The sequence below is a fragment of the Scheffersomyces spartinae genome (assembly GCF_019049425.1).
Source record: "Scheffersomyces spartinae strain ARV_011 chromosome Unknown scaffold_8, whole genome shotgun sequence".
Taxonomy (NCBI): Eukaryota; Fungi; Ascomycota; class Pichiomycetes; order Serinales; family Debaryomycetaceae; genus Lizanozyma; species Lizanozyma spartinae.
Window position 1 is genome coordinate 160,943 of NW_025065055.1, and position 21,209 is coordinate 182,151.

The 21,209-nt window shown below is 38.1% G+C and overlaps 8 protein-coding genes across 8 annotated transcripts; 3 read left to right on the forward strand and 5 right to left on the reverse strand.

Annotated features, from left to right (window-relative positions):
* Positions 1-540: 540 nt before the first annotated feature.
* On the reverse strand, positions 541-1,833 carry CZF1 (Zn(II)2Cys6 transcription factor CZRF1; the record flags this gene model as incomplete). Its single annotated transcript, XM_043195515.1, has 1 exon — positions 541-1,833. The coding sequence occupies one exon, from the start codon at positions 1,831-1,833 to the stop codon at positions 541-543; it is 1,293 nt and encodes a 430-aa protein (XP_043049688.1).
* Positions 1,834-4,489: 2,656 nt separating this feature from the next.
* On the reverse strand, positions 4,490-6,124 carry CCT6 (chaperonin-containing T-complex subunit; the record flags this gene model as incomplete). Its single annotated transcript, XM_043195516.1, has 1 exon — positions 4,490-6,124. One exon carries the CDS (start codon positions 6,122-6,124, stop codon positions 4,490-4,492), a length of 1,635 nt encoding a protein of 544 aa, XP_043049689.1.
* Positions 6,125-9,477: 3,353 nt separating this feature from the next.
* Positions 9,478-10,584, reverse strand: MAP1 (methionine aminopeptidase; the record flags this gene model as incomplete). Its single annotated transcript, XM_043195517.1, has 1 exon — positions 9,478-10,584. The coding sequence occupies one exon, from the start codon at positions 10,582-10,584 to the stop codon at positions 9,478-9,480; it is 1,107 nt and encodes a 368-aa protein (XP_043049690.1).
* A 169-nt stretch (positions 10,585-10,753) lies between these two features.
* KQ657_004852 (cytidine deaminase) lies at positions 10,754-11,401 on the reverse strand (the record flags this gene model as incomplete). Its single annotated transcript, XM_043195518.1, has 4 exons — positions 10,754-10,990; positions 11,054-11,168; positions 11,227-11,263; positions 11,317-11,401. The coding sequence occupies 4 exons, from the start codon at positions 11,399-11,401 to the stop codon at positions 10,754-10,756; spliced, it is 474 nt and encodes a 157-aa protein (XP_043049691.1).
* A 749-nt stretch (positions 11,402-12,150) lies between these two features.
* RPT5 (proteasome regulatory particle base subunit) lies at positions 12,151-13,440 on the forward strand (the record flags this gene model as incomplete). The annotated part of the gene is made up of 1 exon (XM_043195519.1): positions 12,151-13,440. One exon carries the CDS (start codon positions 12,151-12,153, stop codon positions 13,438-13,440), a length of 1,290 nt encoding a protein of 429 aa, XP_043049692.1.
* A 131-nt stretch (positions 13,441-13,571) lies between these two features.
* KQ657_004854 (proteasome regulatory particle lid subunit) lies at positions 13,572-13,817 on the reverse strand (the record flags this gene model as incomplete). Its single annotated transcript, XM_043195520.1, has 1 exon — positions 13,572-13,817. The coding sequence occupies one exon, from the start codon at positions 13,815-13,817 to the stop codon at positions 13,572-13,574; it is 246 nt and encodes an 81-aa protein (XP_043049693.1).
* Positions 13,818-14,202: 385 nt separating this feature from the next.
* On the forward strand, positions 14,203-18,573 carry RPC1 (DNA-directed RNA polymerase III core subunit; the record flags this gene model as incomplete). Its single annotated transcript, XM_043195521.1, has 1 exon — positions 14,203-18,573. One exon carries the CDS (start codon positions 14,203-14,205, stop codon positions 18,571-18,573), a length of 4,371 nt encoding a protein of 1,456 aa, XP_043049694.1.
* A 652-nt stretch (positions 18,574-19,225) lies between these two features.
* Positions 19,226-21,022, forward strand: RAX1 (Rax1p; the record flags this gene model as incomplete). Its single annotated transcript, XM_043195522.1, has 2 exons — positions 19,226-19,232; positions 19,587-21,022. 2 exons carry the CDS (start codon positions 19,226-19,228, stop codon positions 21,020-21,022), a joined length of 1,443 nt encoding a protein of 480 aa, XP_043049695.1.
* Positions 21,023-21,209: the final 187 nt, after the last annotated feature.

Genomic DNA, 21,209 nt, shown 5'->3' on the forward strand with positions numbered 1-21,209 from the left:
AAACAGAGAACAGGATAGATTGAAAGTCTTCATGAAAGAATATATTTTCTTACTCAACATTTGACTGTGCAACGGCGCTTAACGGCGCCTAAAATCCAGTGCAATTTTTTACCGTGATTCGCTGGCACTTTGATTAATTCATATCGATATCGTTTGTTGGGTTTTTACCAGTTGAATATCCACATTTAAACGAAATAAAGTTATTATCCCAGTTTTAAGAAGTGCTGCTAGTACTAGGTTTCACTACAATCTATTATAACCCGATCAGTGGTTTTCAAACGGAATAAATTAGTATATGTTCCGACTAAAGCATCCAAATCGTCGATTGTACATGAGTGATACTACCTTTCTTAAGACTCCGAAAGCATTAGATTTTTTCTATAATACGTCAAGTGGGTTAATAAGAGACTTCTTACAATAGTATAATTCTTATACTAAATAATAGATAACTTTTAAGGATAACCTAGGTCGAATAAGACTCTAGAATATCATGCACATTGAACTTACTATAAGCACGCTATTACTTCCAACAGATATGATTTACTTACTCCTATATTCCACTATACCTCTTAAGACTTTGATCTTCCCATATATTTCATGATCAATTGTCTGTTCGTTATTCTTGACTTCCTTAGGCTTGTTTTTATGTTCAGACCCAGGAATTGGCCATACACAATTCAATTTTAATCTAGCACACTCAGTGCATCTAGGACGGGTTTCACAGCAACGTTTCTTCCTTTGTCGGCAAGTTAGGCATCCCATTCTTGATCTCTTAGCTGGTGGTTTTGCTTGTCCGTTAGTGTTGGAGCCACTATATCTCGTAGACGATGTAGCAGACATACTGCCTTTCCTTACTTTACCTTTCTTTATCGACTTGGAATTAGGGCCCATTCCATTTTGATGATCAGCAAGCTGACTTGGCGGGTTTTGCAAACTTCCTCCACTGGCAGATGGTTCTTTTTTATTAGGTATGGCCAATGAAGATCCTTTGGATCCAACTGAAGAAATATACATGCTTGAATTCAGTAGTGGATGTTGTGTGTTATTTGATGGAAACATTGACGTAGTAGAGGGATGTGTAACTGGTACTGGATTAACTGTATTTGGGCCAGCCATTACGTATAGTCCTAAATTTTGAATTGAATTTCTAGTTGTGGTAGTTGGATTCGATGTGTTTCCTGGAATCATATATACATTTGAAGAAGGAGATGTACCGAATCCGTGATCAACGTTGTTCTCGTATTCACTTTGTCCTAACGGATGTTGATGCTGAGCTGTAGAAGGTGAAGATGCCCCATGTTCTGGAGCGGCTCTACCTAGACTCGGCGAAAGAGAATAGTTGGGATATGTTGGAGGAATGCTGGATGGATATCTACCATGATTGGCAGTATTTGAAATTGGAGACGCGTTTGATTGAGGAGGGGCCAGATACTGTTGAGGTATTTCTCCAGATGGATAATCTCCCATATAATTCAGATATAATTGATAACCCATGTCTTCGTTTTGGGGAGGTGCTGTGTACAATCCATGTGGTATCAGTTGAGGGATATTGGGAATCAGGGAATCGATTTGGGAAATTTGAGTTGGTTCCTTTCTTTCGCCCGATGTTGTCAACTTCTTTGACGGGATAGAAGGTAATTGGTTGTTCAGCATTGACTGCGGAGTTGCAGACGTATTTAAATAGAGTCTATCTGTAGTTTGACTATTGGTCTGTCCAAAAGTAGCAGTGGATGCAACAGAACTTTGTGATGACGGTGTTGGCAAAAAACCAGTACCATACACTGAATTTATGTTATCCGGGTTATTCTTTGAAGGCAGATATAATCCACTCATAATAAGTCACAGTGACAACAAAACCAAAGGTTTAAATCCTTCGTGATGATGGTTTTTTGTGCCCTAGATAACTTTTATGGCTCAGAGGTGCCAAGATGTAAGTTTCCAAAATTCAATAGAAAAGTCTGGTTTGGTGTAAGCTTTGATTGTGAAATGTAATTTCTCCGTTATAATCACACTTTTGAGGTTGTTGCTTTTCTCCACGAGATCCTCGTATTTGTAACTACTTGACCTTTGAGAATTTAGGTTTCCTATTGGTAGCCTTATGGTGATTAAGGATCCAATATATGACTGATGATTACGCAGTTAAGGATACTATGTAATTGTGGAGTGGAATATATCGAGTATTAATCGCAGATCGAGTGTTTTTGAGCTCTCGTAAACGAATTATGACTTTGACTTCTCAAAACAATAAAAAATAAAAACCACAATGTAGATAAAGTGTCTTGTTTCAAGGCTTGAAAGTAGATATACAATTGACTCTGACCTTCCTTTAGTAAGACAAAATGTGGCTGGGTGGATGAAGGAATGAATCAAAAGTAATCGATTTTATCTAACCTAGTCGTAAGTTTTGTAATTGATATTAAACTTACCAATCAGGAAGCTTAATTGTCTTGACCCCAAAATAACTGAAAGCCCTAAATGTTATAGATTCTCCTTTCAAAAAAATAGTTGGAACGAATTCATCAATTATTAGAAAAAGTCACAAGCAACGGAATCACAAGCTATATATATGTTGTTGTCAATCTGGCCCTACTTAGCGCTCAATGTTGAATTTCTAGTTACAGTATTCTGATACTTTTCTTTTTTAGCTTCATTTATTTTTTAACAGAGCTTCAGAATTATAACCACAAAATTAAAAAAAACTTCAAAAGAAGGAGATGGCAACGCAGACAACAACATGTTACACGCGTAAAGCCAAAATACGAATATGCAAACCCAAGGCAACATAGGTAGGAAAAAATGTCGGACACATCCGAACGTGATTGTTGAAGCATGACAAGGAATAACGTATTATTCTTTGAAGCGAATGACTTGAACAGGACAGGTATTCAAGCATAGTGCGTCCTAGAATAAAGTGAATGGAATGGATTTCCTTTCTATTGTTGCTTTTGATGCAACTTGAGGCAAGCATATTTCTCAAATTGGGTTAAGAGGACTTTATGATCATCCATTATCGTCACCAGTAACTCGGTGTTCCATTGCAACCTTCAGACATTATGTTTGTGAAAAGGCAGTAGCCTTCGACCTTGAGGTAGGCGCATATTCGTTCCCCACTAGATTTGTCCACCAAAGAATTGTCTACCAAGTACATAAAAAATATTATTACGCATGTGCATTGTACTTCTGCACGTACTGCATGTGTTATATTATTGCTGAGTGTGTTTTTCTGTTTCTAGGGCCAACAGTTTGTGTCTGTTCTTCACTTCGCAAATTTCATCGGATGGTCTCCAACTGAAAAACTGACAAAAAAACTAGACCTTCAAAATCATTTAAAATCATTTTTTAAACTCAATTAAACGGGATAAATCTGAAGTATATAATTCAGTTCTTGCTTTAAAAGTTCATTTGCTTTCTTTATCTGGTAGGATCCTGACGAGATAGAATTCGTGGTTTACACGCAACGCAGATGCGTGATGTAGACGGAACATTTTTGATTCCGTAACTAGGCACTGTCCAGTAACTAGACTTTGGTGGCACAAGTTGCTTTATTTAGTTAGAAACTTTAGCCCCACTTTAGCTTGGTTAATTCCACGTCATTATCATAGTTGAAATATCTGGTATGTAATTTAAAAGGATATTTGCTTAAACTTCAATTGCCATTCACCATAGACATTCTATCAAGGAAAATACAGTAGGCATTTGCAATCCAAAATTGTAACTGCACCAGTATAATTGAAACTTCCGCATTAAGTGTTCTTGCAGTAGTGTTGATACCGATACGGAAGCTAGCATATCCGCTTAGTACTACCTTGTATACATTTAAGTCGGGCCACTTGCAAAATATTCTCTAAGCGGTATTTCAGACAGACAATTAAGAAGAAGACACCTAAAGAGAAACGCAATTTTCGGTATTATCTTTACAGGAAAGGCATAGTGGGGCATACATTAATAATGTGAAATTGAATCTACAATACCTTTAAGAAAGATGTATTGTTTCAAATGTATGTCGACAGTTTCGTTCGCCGAAAGTTATTCCGCCTAAAGCGTTGGTCTAAGTAAACTAAGTTTACTGGTACGGCGCTTGGTAAAATCGCTTAGTCAACAGTGTTAATTAGAGCCATCTAAAGCACTTTGTTGTGTTAAGAAGTACTTGGGAACATGCATTTATTATAAGACCATTATTGTAAAGCTTTTAGGAGATTTAAGGGCATCACCTAACGTTTGGTTGTTATGGATTATAAGGAACACGAAAAAGAATGTGGAGTGAAGATAATCTCGTAGTTGCCACTGTCTGATGACTAAGAAACTTTTGGAAGGAGTCATACTTTCAATGGAAGCACCCAAAGTTCCTGGCCCTTGCTGAAAGAAATTCTTCATGTACGACAACTAATTACTTTTTAAATTATAAGCACTTCACATTTCGTATTTTTAGCGTTACTATTGGCAAATTTGTAAACATGTACTCCAAAGACACAAATCAATCTTATTCTATCTACATAGGTCCCATTGGTGGCTGTTGGCCCTGTTGATCTTTTAATGAAGATCTTCCGGCCTTCAATAACTCATCACACAACAATAAGTTGGAAGCAATAGTGACAGCACCACTTATAGCATTTCTTAATACTCGATAACTATCCCAAATACCTTCCAAAGTTGGATCCATTGGTTCACCAGTCTTCAAATCGACACCAACAACTCTATCATCTACAATTTCGTCCTGACAGTTGGATATAGTTTCCAAGGAATCCAAGCCGGCATTTTTTGACAAGGTTTTAGGTATAACCAACAAAGCTTCACTAAATGCTTGAATTCCGCTCTTGTTTTTACCCTTAAGTTTGGTATTCTTTCTTGAATCCATCAAGAAAGCACTACAACTCAAAAAAAATGCACCACCTCCTGGAACAATTGATTTATCTCTAACCACATTCGCAACAGCCCTTAACCCATCTCTGACCGCGTCCTTTGTTTGCAGTAAAATGTAGTTGTTTGAGCCTTTAATTAATATAGTACCAGATTTTGGATTCTTAACCTTTGTAACATAAGTGAACTTATCCTCACCGATTGAGTTTTCATAGACAAGTCCAGCGTATCCCAATACTTCAGGGGACAAGTCATCAACAGAATTTTGAGCCTCGCCTCCACAGATAAGTTGTAATCTTTCCATATTTCTTCTCTTAGCCCTTCTCAAGGCAAGGATACCATTCTTTGCCAAAACATCTAAGGACATGGGGTCGATACCCTTTTGGTTTATGATAACAAAGCCCTTGTTAGAGTTTAACTCACAAACTTGATTCTTTAACTCCACGATTTTCTTTAATTTGTCATCAACAAACTTTCTTTCTGATTGAACCAACTTTTCTCTTTGTTCTGCCGTCGAGTAAAAGAATCCAGAGTTAACTTCAGTCTTCTCATACTCCAATGAAACATTAAGGATTAATATGTGCGCATCTTCAACTCTCTTGGGCATGTCTGGGTGTCTGGCACCGTGGTCAAGTACCAAACCAGATATGAACTCTGTATCCATAACGTTTCCATGTTGCATTGTCATGATTTCTATCATGTGCAAGTCCAAATTTTCACCTTGCTTCACGAGAGACACTGCATCTGTGACAACTGGAGTCAATACATTGGCTAAGTCTTGAGGAACCTTAGTCACTAATGAAGTTTTAGCCACTTGAAGTAAAAACTCACGATCTTGGGTGTCTATATCGGAGATTTTGAACTCATCCAAGTATTTCAAACTTTGCTCACGAGCTACTTCAAATCCATCAACAATCACTCTTGGGTGAACACCTTCACTGATAAATCTTTCAGCTTGTCTGAGTAATTCGCCAACCAAAAGGACAACTGTAGTGGTGCCATCACCGGTAATCTCGTCCTGAGCAGCTGCTGTCTTTGCAATCATCACTGCAGTTGGATGCTGGATTTGCATTTCCGATAATAATACTTTTCCATCCTTAGTCAACTTTAATCCGCCTGATCCATCTACCAATAACTTTAAGGTTCCCTTGGGTCCCAAGTTGGAAGCAAGAACTTGTTGTAAGCCCTGGGCGGCATTGATGTTGACCAGTAACGCCTGAGAACGTCTGATAGACTCGGCCTTAGGGTTAAGAAGTTGGATTGACATATTTTCCCACTACCCTTTTGGATCAGATTATCTATGGAGTTAGTATCATTAGGTTGTTTCTTTCGATCATTGAAGTTGGCCTCAGCACAAGCGCGATGAATTTTTTTCACACTGCATGTTACCCGGACATTGGTTCAAAACCCCTATAGATAACGATATGAAAGAAAGTTAACATACAAACGTATAACAACATGCAACCCTACCCCAGGTTCTGAAGGCAAGCATATAGATCACCGTGAGTTGCATACACTTAATATGTGTTATTCGGGCTCAATAAATTACCTTCATGAAGGCAGACATAGTCTTTTTGTTGCTTTACACAATGCATGAAAGCAGTTGAGACTACACTTCTCTATTGCATAAGCCATATTCCCTATTTCAAAGTGCACATAATCGGGCGTATACAATTAGTGTCATTTGAAGCATCGGGGATGGGATTTGTGAGTGACGAAGGCGTTCAAACGCATGCTACATGTGATATGACATCTGTTTTATGGTGGGGCTAAAACAAGTGGTGCAAAATGTATAGTATTGTTTTCCACGAAGGCGTTTCAACTCTACGGAGATCATCGAATATAGTGTGGCTTTATAGTAAGAGTTATTGGTAGGTGGTAAAGCTTGATAGCTGCTTTAAGAAAAAAAATAGGTGCTAATACTATTGTATAGATCCAAAATTTAGGGCCGTATGAATAATATTATTAGGCTTTAAAATTATGCATGGTTGCAATGGGCTCTGGGTCAAATGCACGAGTTAGTTATAACTTTTTTTTTTTTATCTAGGATTACGAAATGCCAAACCCATATCTGTCAAAAAGATCCGACCACATGTGAACTACTTCACGCAGTAAGAGCAATCACTATTTATATTGGCAATTGTACTGCCACAACAATAAGGCGAGTTTTCATTTTATACTGCAACCCTATTGATAGGATTTCCGATAGAGCAAGGACGTCGGCAAAATGACTACAACCAAACATAACTCTGTCGCACCATGTGAAAGATACTCCTTCCCGCCTCTTTCTTTGCGACGTCATAAATGGCAAACTTAATAAATGTCAAGTGTGTTACCATTGAACCCATGCATAAGTACAACATGAAATTAAGGAGCATATAATTGAATATCAACGTTGCTGTTTTGATCTAGTATTTCGGTGTATGCAAGGAAGCATTGGCAAGTTAATAGCAAGACCTGCATAAACTTTATCTATTATTTTTCTTTCCTGACACCTACTGATGACCTCATGCATGCCATGAAATGTTTGCCGAAAAAAACTTAGCGTTTTCCTAACGCATTAATGTCGGCTGTTAATCATTGGTTCGCATTGGGCGTTAAAAATAAAATCATTAAAATCAGACAGACATTTATCAAGAATCCGAAATTCGCAACAACTAGTTTTAGAAGATAAGTGACTTACGGCGTACTACTTCTATGGCGTAGAATATGGAAGTATAATGTAGCAAACAGTTAGAAAGCTTCATCTTTCGCTCACCTATGAATTCCTTCTATTGATGTGTGACTGTACTACTCAACCATTGATCTGGACTTCCCTTCAATGATTTCTGACAAGGTTTGGAGGTCTTATTCAATGTATTATGAGTAGTGTTTCTTTAAAACCATTTCAGTTCGTAATGAACATGTCAATCCATAAGCATGTATGAAAAGACAAAAAGAAGATTAAAAGAAGTTCCACCATATAAAAAGATACAGAGGAATCTTGTATGAGATGGACCAACCATTTGTTACGTTGTCGGGTAGAGTCTTTGCATTCTAAATGTAGAGCTAATCGATGTCATACTCCATTCACAAATGCGTCTCTAAACTCGTCCTGTTAATCTACAAGTGCAGCGATAAAGGTTGGTATAGTACACTGACGCTTTCAATTGATTAAATGACGTATTAGGGGTCACTTAAGGTTCTAGAGAAGTTAAGAAGTATACAGAACAGAGACTTATAAAGAGATCGATTCAGACTTGATACAAATGGGAAAAAAGTTGCAGTCACAGTTACCCATAGCTATTCAATTCTTTTATACGAGCGGCGTATTCACTTAATGACCATATGACCATTTGCCAAATTTCATCAATTTTCACACAATTCAAAATACTGTCTTAATCTGTAAACGGCAAATCAAAATTGTGTTTATTGGGTCCACTTGGATTAGTGAAAGTCTTTGATGATTAGTTGTGTGTAGCTGGGTTTCAATGGCGGTGGAAATCGAATTTTTAAGTAACGGCTTTCGTTTAATGCTCCTTGCTACGACCTATGTTTACGTATCCAGTGCACCAAAATCACGTCTTAAGTCTGAAAACAAGCTGAAACGTTAGATAAACACCATGTTAGTAACGCTCGCCAACTTTCATCGTTATCAGGGGTTCAATTCGTTATACAATGATATTTTCACTAACTCATGAGAGTATCTTTTACATTAATTTCACATTCTCAAAAATCCCCATATTTAACAACCAACAACGAAGCCATTATTTATGTGATCAACTCAGATTGTTGAATGACTGAAGTTGAGATTCAGCAAGAATTTATTGGTTGATATTTGGAGTTTAAGAGAGATATCTGCTTAATGAGAAATTGTTCAATTGTTCAAGTTATTGTCTGGGATCACTTAACATCAGCCTATTTCATAACCACGATAGTATTCAAACCTTAATAAAGAGAATACTTTCTCTTTTTATTGTGTTGTGTTGCCATGATGTTGAATTCGGTAATGTGTCAAGACATACTTTCTAGGTCGGGCCCGGGGGGTCACACTGAATGACTGTTGAAAGCATCAACTAAATTTTGTGTACGGAAATGAAAGAACCACAAGAATGATCCGCATAGTTACCCTTTACAGTTGGGTATAACCCTCAAATACCAGGATTTAAACAAACCTTAGATTCTAGTGCCGTGTTAGTATTAGGGTGAGGATGCCATGAAAGATCTCCAGTCATGTAAATCAGCTTCCTCTTAGCAACATTTACGCAACCAACAGTCTTCAATGAGGAAAACGGTCATCCTCTCAGCAGTGACAGTTCCACATAACCAACTCGAATAATGTCTATGCAGGGGTTTTAACGTGTCTTTGGTTTACGACCTTCAAAGTTCCAAGAAGTGTTGCATATCGTATATCCACTGCAAATTTTGTATTAGGAACGCTTACAGGCTCGAAAAGTCCATTTAGGGTATACTCTGCGATAATATTTATTGTCTTCAAGATAATGCATTGTATATATATATATATATATCATCTACTTTCATATACATTCTTTTAGCACCTTTTTAGGGTTGAACAAATTTTTAACAATACTACCTACCGCTATGCAAAGCTAACCAAGGGCTACCATCTGAATAATGCGTTCAGATTCTAGGAATGGCACCACCTGGAGATGTCTCTGTTCTTGCTGTCAATACTTCGCAGCCATCTTCAGTGACCAAAAGCATATGCTCAAATTGAGCAGATCTCTTACCATCTTGAGTGACAGCTGTCCAGTTATCAGGCCAGTTTGTATCTTGGTATGTTCCTAGACATAACATGGGTTCAATGGTGAATACCATTCCTGGTTTAGCCACACCGATAGCCTTATTCTTTGCGTAATGTGGAACATTTGGTTGACAATGGAATAATTGGTTGATACCATGACCGCAATAAGTTCTCACTACTGAACAGTTATTCTTTGATGCATGTTCTTCGATGATGGCACCCAAATTACGGATAGGAAGACCTGGTTTAACTGCAGCAATGGCCAAATCGAGTGATTCTCTAGTTGTTTCAACCAATCGAACAGTATCTGGATCAGCCTTAGCCTTGTCACCCACGTAGTAGGTTTCATTCAAATCGGAATGGAAACCCAAGTAGTAAATAGTAACATCCAAGTTAAGAATATCACCATCTTGTAACACCGTTTGATCTGGAATACCGTGACAAATGACTTCATTAATAGAGGTACACACCGATTTGGGGAAGTTATAGTAATTTAAAGGTGAAGGATAAGCATTCCTCTTAATACATTCCTTATGTAAAATGGCATCTAATTCATCGGTGGTAATACCTGGTTTGATGTGACTAGCAGTAATATCCAACACTTCCCTTGATACTTTAGCTACTTTGCGGATCTTTTCTTGATCTTTAGCTGACAACACGGTGATTTTACCTAATCTATCGTTCTTGATTTCACTCACGGGTCTTCCATCCAATGAATAATCAGGCAACTTGATGTGTTTGGGAACAGCTCTTCTAGGAGATAAAGGATAATGAGGTCTCAAGTCCCCAGTGAACTTGAAATCAGTAAAGGGGTTATATACTTCGTTCAGGTCATCCTTATGGATACCTTTATGTAAAGCCCATGAACCTCTAAAACAATTCTGATTACAAAAGGCATTGGTGATTCCCTCCTTTAAGCATACAGGACACTTCAACTGAGAATCAGTTTCCTTGCCACATTTGGGAGAGGCACAGATCATCATTTATATACGAGTCTCTTGTTATTATTAGTAAGAAGATCACCATCAGCAAATCTAAAATTGAATCTCTTAATGCCCCTCAAATTTTTCTTTCCCATTGGACTGCACACAAGATGCCTTTAACGAGTCACTCATTACACTACTAAGGAAGGAAAGACAGTCTGAATCGCCCTCACTGATTGGATGCTGATGAGGTGGTAATCACTCCCAAGTCGTCTGGACCGAAGCTAAAGGGTAAAAGATCTTCAAGGTACATCTTGATGAAAGTATTGCCTAATTTGTCAAACATAAAAATAGGAATCTTGAGTCCAAATTCTCGGATAAACTGTCTGCAGACTCCGCACGGACTTATTGGTTTATCACTATCTGAGGCTATAGCCATGGCTTTAATGGTGTTGTGGCCATTCATCTAGAATTATAGTGTTAGTAATGTGATCATAGGCATTGTCGCAGTCTATTGCTTTGTACATACTCTGGCATTGGAGATGGCAGTTCGTTCAGCACAAATGGCAGCTGGATATGAAGCATTTTCAAGATTAGCACCCAAGAATAGTTCATTGCCGTCTGTTAACAAAGCGCAGCCCACACTAAAACAATTATTGTTAGTAAGAAGTTGGCAGTCTAACGGCTGATTATGGAACATACCGGAAGTTCGAGTAAGGAGAATAAGAGAGATTCCTAGCTAGTTACTGTTAGTATTGGTTATAAGGGTACTTGACTTTTCCTTTCACATACCTTTGAGACACCCATTCTTCAATTCTTCAAACTCCTTGTCTGTGAGCTCATCGTGGGTATAATGCGACGTTGCTCTGATAGCCATAGATGGTCGTCAATCGTAGTCGTTTTAAATGTATATTAATGTCTGGAGCTCGGTATTAGCTGCTATGATATATGTGGGTTGAATGTTGAGTAATTAAAGTGATACAAAACTCGTTGTTACGCTTCCCGACGTGTGGAAACCGGTGTTTATTGTCATGTGATCTTATTTTAGTTATGGGTGTTCATTCTAAACTGACTTGTTTCAATATCTACAAGCTATCAAAAAGATATTAGAGTACCTTGAGCGGATTTATTTATGTGCTACCTAACTTACAATCTATTCAAAATATTCTTTAGATGTGGCTATGTGAACTTTACTGACTTCATATAATCCACCGGATTTGGAAATGCATGTATTGCAATGGTCAACAATCTAGTTCCACATTCATTTCTATTAGTATTATAGTCAATATATGTATTTAATCTTCTACCCTTATTCGTCTGTTCTTGTGTCTTTCCCTCAATATTTCTCTCTTTAAGATAATAATATTGATACCTTACTTCTGGCCATACCCTCGAATTTACTTTACCAGCCTCACTATTAGTACCCTCGGTATAGCCTCGTTGTTTACCCTCGTAACTACCACCCGATTCCCTCACTTTACAGTTTTTCCATCTTCAACAGTGGCAATCGGACATAGTAATCCAAGGTCTAAACCACAGATATAGTCAACACAATCAATCCGGTCTTCGTACAGTAAGTTATCCGAGTGCATTTGTCTTTCAGATCGAATCGAATTACATAAAAATATGTCTACGTTGGAAGAACTTGAAGAAAAGACAGCGCAAGACGATGCTTTAGAACAAGAGATCTTGCAGTCTTCGTATCAAGAAATGGTCAACAAGACTAAACTCTTGGAAAATGATATCAAGATCATGAGACTAACGTCTCAAAGATTGTCACATGAAAAGTCGGTGATGTTGGAGAAGATCAAGGACAACCAAGAGAAGGTTAACAACAACAAGCAATTACCTTATTTGGTGGGGAACGTGGTGGAATTATTGGATTTGGATGCAGAGAAGGAAGCAAGTGAGCAAGGTGCTAATGTTGATATTGAAGCTGCAAGATCAGGTAAATCTGCTGTGATTAAGACTTCTACAAGACAAACTGTATTTTTACCATTGATTGGTTTGGTGGATCCAACTACTTTAAAACCTAATGATTTGATTGGGGTTAATAAGGATTCTTACTTAATATTAGATACTTTGCCTTCTGAATATGATTCCAGAGTCAAGGCAATGGAGGTGGACGAAAAGCCTAGTGAAGAGTATTCGGATATTGGTGGTCTTGACAAGCAAATTGAGGAATTAATAGAGGCTGTAGTATTACCCATGAAGCAAGCTGAAAAGTTCAAGAAATTGGGTATCAAGCCTCCTAAAGGTGCTTTAATGTATGGACCTCCAGGTACAGGTAAAACATTATTGGCCAGGGCTTGTGCAGCCCAATCCGGAGCCACTTTTTTAAAGTTGGCAGCTCCTCAATTGGTACAAATGTTTATTGGAGATGGTGCTAAGTTAGTTCGTGATGCATTTGCATTGGCCAAGGAAAAGGCACCCGCTATCATATTTATTGATGAGTTAGATGCTATTGGAACCAAGAGATTTGATTCAGATAAAAGTGGTGATAGAGAAGTTCAAAGAACAATGTTGGAATTATTGAATCAATTGGATGGGTTTGGATCAGATGATAGAGTTAAAGTTTTAGCTGCTACCAATCGTGTGGATACTTTAGATCCCGCTTTATTAAGATCAGGTAGATTGGATAGAAAGATTGAATTCCCCTTGCCATCTGAAGAAGCCAGAGAATCTGTGTTGAAGATTCATGCTAGAAAGTTAAACTGTGATAATAATTCTATTAATTGGAGAGAATTGGCACGTTCTACTGATGAATTTAATGGTGCTCAATTGAAGGCAGTTACTGTTGAAGCAGGTATGATTGCTTTAAGAAACGGTAAGTCTATTATTAAGCATGAAGACTTTGTTGAAGCCATTAGCGAGGTCCAGGCTAGAAAGTCCAAGTCATCTAATTTCTATGCTTAATATACTTAAATAATAATGATGATAATAAATGGAACGTAACTGTAGTAATGAGCTTAACTCCCTACCGTATGATTATACTTTATTATAGCACGATTATACTCTATTATACACTGGACCTATGGCGCCGGGCCCTAAGCAGCAGCTTTCTGAGAACTCTTTAACTCCGCCTTCAATCGCAAAGAAAAGTCATCGTTATTATCATCATCATCCCAATCTTCCTCCCACAAATTGGCTGCATTGAGATGTGGGTTGGGTTCGTTCGTCCATTGGGTATCTTCTGGGAAGTCTTCGAATTCGTCGTCTTCTTCAAGGGTCTTGATTGTTTCTTTGACTTCGTCTGCTGGTGCACTGGCACCGCTGGCTTCCTTTTCCGACATTGTGACTGGTAATACCAATATTAGTAGTAGTAATAATAACAATATCAGTAAGTATGGTAATAGCAGTAAGTAATCGGTTTACCTCAGAGTTGATCGCCACCTATTGATTTCTTGGTCTATTTCTTATGTAAGCAATAAAATTTTCAGGACACGTCTTTCCTATTTGAGAATGGCATTTAATAGATTATGAGATGCCATCTGTCTAATCAACAGTCTACTAATCACACCCACAGGACAACATATAACCACTAACATAAAGGGAATAGTCCAGTACACTGTGTCTCTACAGCGTATATTACAGTACGACTACAGTACGCCTCATAGTATTGTATTGGGAAACTATTGGGAAATTGTACAAGGGTGAATCGAATCGGCTTGATCTGATATGAAGGAAACAGTCAAAGATTCCACCCCCAAGTGCATCAAGGGCCTTGAGTTTGGGGTTCTCTCCGCCAAGGACATTGTGGCCCAATCAGAAGTCGAATTGGTCAGTTCCAACTTGTATAGTAAGGGACCCAATGAGGCCAGAATCGCCTTCAAAGAAGGTGCCTTGGACACCAGAATGGGTATATCATCTAATGCTCAACAGTGTGGAACTTGTCATGAGGATTTAGCATCATGCCATGGTCATTTTGGTCACATCAAGCTTGCATTACCTGTTTTCCACGTGGGTTACTTCAAATCGATTTTACTGATCTTGCAATGTATTTGTAAGAACTGTGCTTCGGTACTCTTGGAAGAAGAAGTTAAACGAAAGTTCTTGCTGGATTTACGGAGACCCAACTTGGATAATTTACGTCGGATGAAGATCCTAAAGAAGATCCTGGACCAATGTAAGAAGCAAAGAAGATGTCTTAAGTGTAATCATGTCAATGGGGTGGTTAAAAAGGCTGCAAGTGGTGCAGGTCCAGCAGCTTTGAAGATTGTTCATGATACCTTTAGATGGATTGGTAAAAAGGCGACTCCCGAGAAAGAGGAATGGGATAAGGAATTTGATGAAGTATTCTTAAGAAACCCAGAGTTGGAGAAGTTTGCTAAAAGAGTATTCGAAGATTTGAACCCATTAAAAGTGTTAAGTTTATTCAAACAAATAACTCCTAGTGATTGTGAATTATTTGGTATTGACACCGCCAGAGGTGGTAGACCTGAAATGTACATTTGGAGATACTTACCTGCCCCTCCAGTTTGTATTCGTCCTTCAGTTATGATGGACAATCAAACAAATGAAGATGACATCACGGTTAAACTCTCTGAAATCATCTATATGTCCCAGAAGATTAGAGAGGGGGTTGAAGCAGGTATCACCATAACTCTTATGATGGAGCATTGGGATTATTTGCAATTATCGGTGGCCATGTATATCAATTCAGATTCAGCCAATCCTGCATTACTTGCAAGGCAAAGTGGGAACTCGGCCACGAAATCGTCCAAACCAATTAGAGGGTTCTGTCAAAGATTAAAGGGGAAGCAAGGGAGATTTAGAGGCAATTTGTCTGGTAAGAGAGTTGACTTTTCAGGTAGAACAGTCATTTCTCCAGATCCAAATTTAAGTATTGATCAAGTTGCTGTTCCTGATAGAGTTGCCAAAGTATTAACATATCCTGAGAAATGTACCAGATATAATAAGTCTAAGCTTCAGAAATTAATCCTAAATGGTCCAGATGTTCATCCTGGTGCCAATTATTTGTTTAAGCAAGGTGAAAATGGTAAGAGAAACTTGAGGTTTGGTGATAGAGCTCATTTGTCCAAGAATTTAAGAATTGGTGATGTTGTTGAAAGACATATTGAAGATGGAGATGTTGTTTTATTTAATAGACAACCTTCACTTCATAGGCTTTCTATTTTATCTCATTATGCCAAAATTAGACCTTGGAGAACTTTCAGACTTAATGAATGTGTTTGTACACCTTATAATGCTGATTTTGATGGTGATGAAATGAACTTACATGTTCCTCAAACTGAAGAAGCAAGAGCAGAAGCTATTAATTTAATGGGAGTTAAGAATAATTTATTAACTCCAAAATCTGGTGAACCAATCATTGCTGCTACTCAAGATTTTATTACGGGATCATATTTGATTTCTCATAAAGATTCTTTCTTTGATAGAAGTGGATTGGTTCAATTATTGTGCATGATGTCAAATGCCGATGAGCATTTTGACTTACCTCCTCCTACCATATTTAAACCAGTTAAATTATGGACAGGGAAACAAGTCTTTTCATTATTGATTAGGCCTAATAAGAAATCAAATGTTATCATTAATGTTGATGCAAAGAATAAAACATATGTCCCCCCATTAAAGGGGTTCCCACCGGAAATGTCACCAAACGATGGGTTTGTGGTTATTAGAGGTTCACAAATCTTGAGCGGAGTTATGGATAAATCAACATTGGGTGATGGGAAGAAGCATTCGGTTTTTTATACCATTTTAAGAGACTATGGACCTGTGGAAGCAGCTAAGACAATGAATAGAATGTCGAAATTATGTGCTAGATTCTTGGGAGATAGAGGATTTTCAATTGGTATTAATGATGTGACTCCAGATGATCATTTGAAGAGTCAAAAGGAAAATATGGTTGAACAAGCTTATGCCAAGTGTGATGAATTAATTGACTTATATAACAAGGGTAGCTTGGAAACACAACCTGGTTGTAACGAAGAACAAACATTAGAAGCTAAAATTGGTGGGTTGTTATCAAAAGTTAGAGAACAAGTTGGTGAAATTTGTATTAAAGAATTGGATTCTCTCAATGCTCCGTTAATTATGGCTACTTGTGGTTCTAAAGGTTCCACGTTAAATGTTTCTCAAATGGTGGCAGTTGTGGGTCAACAGATTATTTCTGGTAATCGTGTGCCCGATGGGTTCCAAGATAGATCTTTACCTCATTTCCCTAAGAATTCCAAGACCCCACAATCGAAAGGGTTTGTTAGAAACTCTTTCTTTAGTGGTCTTTCTCCTCCTGAGTTTCTTTTCCATGCTATTTCAGGTAGAGAAGGGTTGGTTGATACTGCAGTCAAGACAGCTGAAACTGGGTATATGTCCAGAAGATTAATGAAATCTTTAGAAGATTTATCTGCTCAATACGATTCCACTGTTCGGAATTCTTCAAATGGGATTGTTCAATTTTCATATGGTGGTGATGGGTTGGATCCTTTCGATATGGAAGGTGATGCCAAACCAGTTAACTTCAACAGGCAATGGGACCATGCATACAATCTTTCTTTTGATATCAACGATAAGGGTTTATTGCCCTATGAGGTCAGTCAATTGGTTGACACGGTTTTGGTACCATTAGAACTCAAATTGGTTAGATTCGACAATTTGGGTAATACAGTAAGCCCTGGAGATTTGGATAGAATTGAATTTGTGGATCAGCATGATGCCGAAAGAGACTTCTATCAATCCATTAGAGAGTTTATGAATAAGAAATCAACAGTATTGGGACAAATCCGAGAGAAAATGGGATTGCGGCCATGGATGCGTGCTCCAATTGATGAAGATGGTGATGAGATTGAAATTGATGAAGATGAAATCAAATTGAACTCTGTGAATCAATTGTGCAAACTTTCTGAAAAGGCAGTATCTAAATTCATGGAACAATGTATTTATAAGTACAATAAGGCTAAGGTTGAGCCAGGCACTGCAGTTGGTGCTATTGGTGCACAATCTATTGGTGAACCAGGTACTCAAATGACATTAAAGACTTTCCATTTTGCGGGTGTTGCTTCTATGAACGTTACATTGGGTGTTCCTCGTATTAAGGAAATTATTAATGCCTCCAAGACCATTTCGACTCCCATCATTAATTCTGTATTGGTTAATGATAATGATGAGATTGCTGCTCGGGTGGTTAAAGGAAGAATCGAGAAGACACTATTGGAAGATGTCACATATTACATTGAAGATGTTTACAAGAACAATATGGCGTATTTATCATTGAAGATTGACCTTCAAACCATTGAAAAATTACAATTGGAGTTATCTATTGATCAAATAGCCAGAGCCATTGCCGCTGCTCCAAAGTTGAAGATCATGCCTGCTGATGTTAGTATTACTGGAGAAGACAGAATTAGTGTTTTGATTACTGTGAGAGACTCTAAGGTTGATTCTTTGAAGCAAGAGATAAATAAGAATGCCATCTTCTTTAGAATGCAACAATTGAAACGTGCTTTACCTCATATTTGTGTCAAGGGTTTGCCCAACATCTCACGTGCGGTGATCAACATCAGGAACGACGGTAAGAGAGAATTATTGGTTGAAGGATACGGATTAAAGGACGTGATGAGCACTGAAGGTGTGGTGGGTACTAAGACTGTCACAAACCACGTGTTGGAAGTGTTTGAAGTCCTTGGTATTGAAGCAGCCAGATCTTCTATCATTGGAGAAATCGACTATACCATGAGTAATCACGGTATGAGTGTGGATCCTCGTCATATCCAACTTTTAGGTGATGTCATGACTTACAAGGGAGAAGTCTTGGGTATTACCAGATTTGGGTTGGCCAAAATGAGAGATTCTGTTTTACAATTGGCATCGTTTGAGAAGACCACTGACCATTTGTTTGATGCGGCTTTCTTCATGAAGAAGGACAAGATAGAAGGGGTTTCGGAGTGTATTATCTTGGGACAAACCATGAGTGTTGGTACTGGGGCTTTCAAGATGGTTAAGAGTTCTAATTATACCGAACGAGACTTGAGCAAGAAGCCCACGTTGTTTGAGAAGTTCTGTGATGCTCCACCAGTAGAAGCATGTTAATATCGGAGATAAGGCATAGCAAGTATGTCGTATATAGTAAAAAGATGTGTACATACAAAATATCATCTACATTTCTGCCGTATGAACTTGAATGTCCTATCTCTGCAGGTCACGTGACACATAGAGATACTTACGCCAGTATTAGCAAGTGTTGGTTAGCAATGTATTAGTTAGCACTATAGATTACGGTACTACTTAATACAGCTACTTCTCAATAGGTTCAATAGCTTCGTCTCCTTCCAACCGTAAGATCGAGATGTTCTTACGTAAGTATGCATTTTTTGACGGAATACTTTGATTTTTCATGCAAACAATGGATTATGATCCACATACAGATGTCCAATATTGTTCTAACTCGTCTAACTATGATTGTCCTTGGTCATTGCTTACATGAGCATCATGATTCTACTTGGTTACAGACAGGCATCCTTAACGGCCTTAAGGCATAGTAGTGGCATATCGCATTTGATAATTACCTTTTATTCGGTTCTGAGGGTACCATACTTATATCAAAGTATCAACTGACGGCTGGCTGGTCGTTAGTATGGTGTTCGTTTTATGTGAATCAGTAGTATCGTACGTGGACCACTACAGCCTGCATATAACCCCATTTCCCACTAATTCGAAACATTCTACTTTGTTTCTGAAACGAATGGCTGGTATTTATCGTCTTCTCACTGTTGATGTCTTTCCTGATTTGGCAACACGTGTCGCGACACAGCACTTCTTGCAATGGAAAAAAAGTGCTATCAAAGTACACAATGATAGTTTGATTTCAGGGCGGTCGCCTTAACTCATCCGAAATCAAATCAAGTTCAACAAGAAGAACTACGCAATAAGCAGAAGAAGAAGAAGAAGAAGAAGGAGAAGAAGAAGTTCCACCACGGTCCCGATAGCAGTCACAATACTACAAGCTTCGTGCTAACAAAAACCACCAAGGCCCTAACGTGATCATAATATAACCACAAACAACACCAATAATAATAAAACACTACCACTATAAACAATACTAGCTTCATCTATGAATAACGAAAAGTCCCAGGCGGACTATCCCAACACACATTACCTATCTAATCTCAATAACCCCCATGCCACCAACCAGACGATTCATTTGAACCGGTTGCCCACTCTTGGAGAGATTCTCGCCAATAAGACCAAGTCCCCCGTTGATTTACGGACCTTCTATCGATATATGGATGAGATAGAGGGGAAACTGGATTACTTGGATTTTTGGTTCGAGTTGATAAACCACTTGAACTTGTGTAAGCACTATGTCAAGGGTCTTAGAGATAGCATAGTACGTCAATCCTATAACCACTATACTGGAGGAGGCACTAATAGTAGTGGTGGTGGAGGTGGACCTGGTAGTCCAACAGACCCATTTCAAAGTCCGGGAGATGGGAAACACAAATCACTCAGTTCATCGATCTTGTTAGATTTGATCTTGAACGATCATATTTTGGAAGACAGTGATTCCAATAGATTATCACAATTCTTAAGAGGTGATATCCAACTCGAAAATGCTGATCCCAAGTTAAGAGATATGATTCTGAGATATAATGAAACAACCAATAATCGATCATCAAATGGGTCTAGTATCTTGGGAACCCCTACGCAAATTAGTTTTGTATTTTCCAAACCTCCAACCCCCAATGTTCAAGGTGGTGGTGGTAATGAGAAGCGATTCAGCTCTCATTCCAAACTGATGGACGAACAGAGTCTAGGCGAGTCCATGGAGATTGGTCAAGCTGATAGAGCCATTAACCCCAATATGGCCCCACTGAAGAAAGAAACATCCATTAACCCTGCATTATTAGAGAAATTGGTTCATAGACCAATGTCTGAATCCAACTCGTTTATCACCAGAAATAACTTGAAGGAATCATCCCATAATTTACTCTTGAAATATTTTGTGGAGGATTCAGAAAAGAACTTATATTTACCCAATAAAATGAATAAAGAAATCATTAAAGCCATAGAAGTCGAAGGTCGTGATGATCCAGATATCTTTCATGATGTACGGTTATTTGTCTTTTCGAGACTAGAGAATGATTATCTTCCTCGGTTCTTGAATTTCGTGGCCATTAGAAACGTCAATCATACAGGCTTTTTAAGAATCTTTTTAGGGTTCTTTTTTATATTTATTGCATTCTGGATTGGGTTCATTTTTATCTTTTTGAATACCAGAAAATCCCTTAGACTTTTGATCCTAATACCCTATGCCATCGGGTTTTATTTCCTCATCACGTCGGTATATTTGGTTGATCCCATATTAATTTGGTTGGGCTATGGCGAATCATTTACAAGAGAGAATTCGTTTCTCCTAATCAAGGACAAGTTTGTGAGAAACTTACTTTTGAGAAGAAGTATATGGGTGACATTTCTAGTTGCTCTATGTACTGCTATACTCACCATACTATTCGTATTAGTTCCAGGTCATCGACTCTAGAGCACACAGCATAACATAGTTTTAATATAACATAATACATACGGTGTAACAAGTACAATGTAATATACTGTAACAGTGCTTTATGTACTACAGTGTACTAACAGTTGTTTTAGGTCTTAAATATACATCGTATGAAGTAGATTAATAAAGTGATGACAAAAGAAAGTTCCAATTAACTAAAAACCCA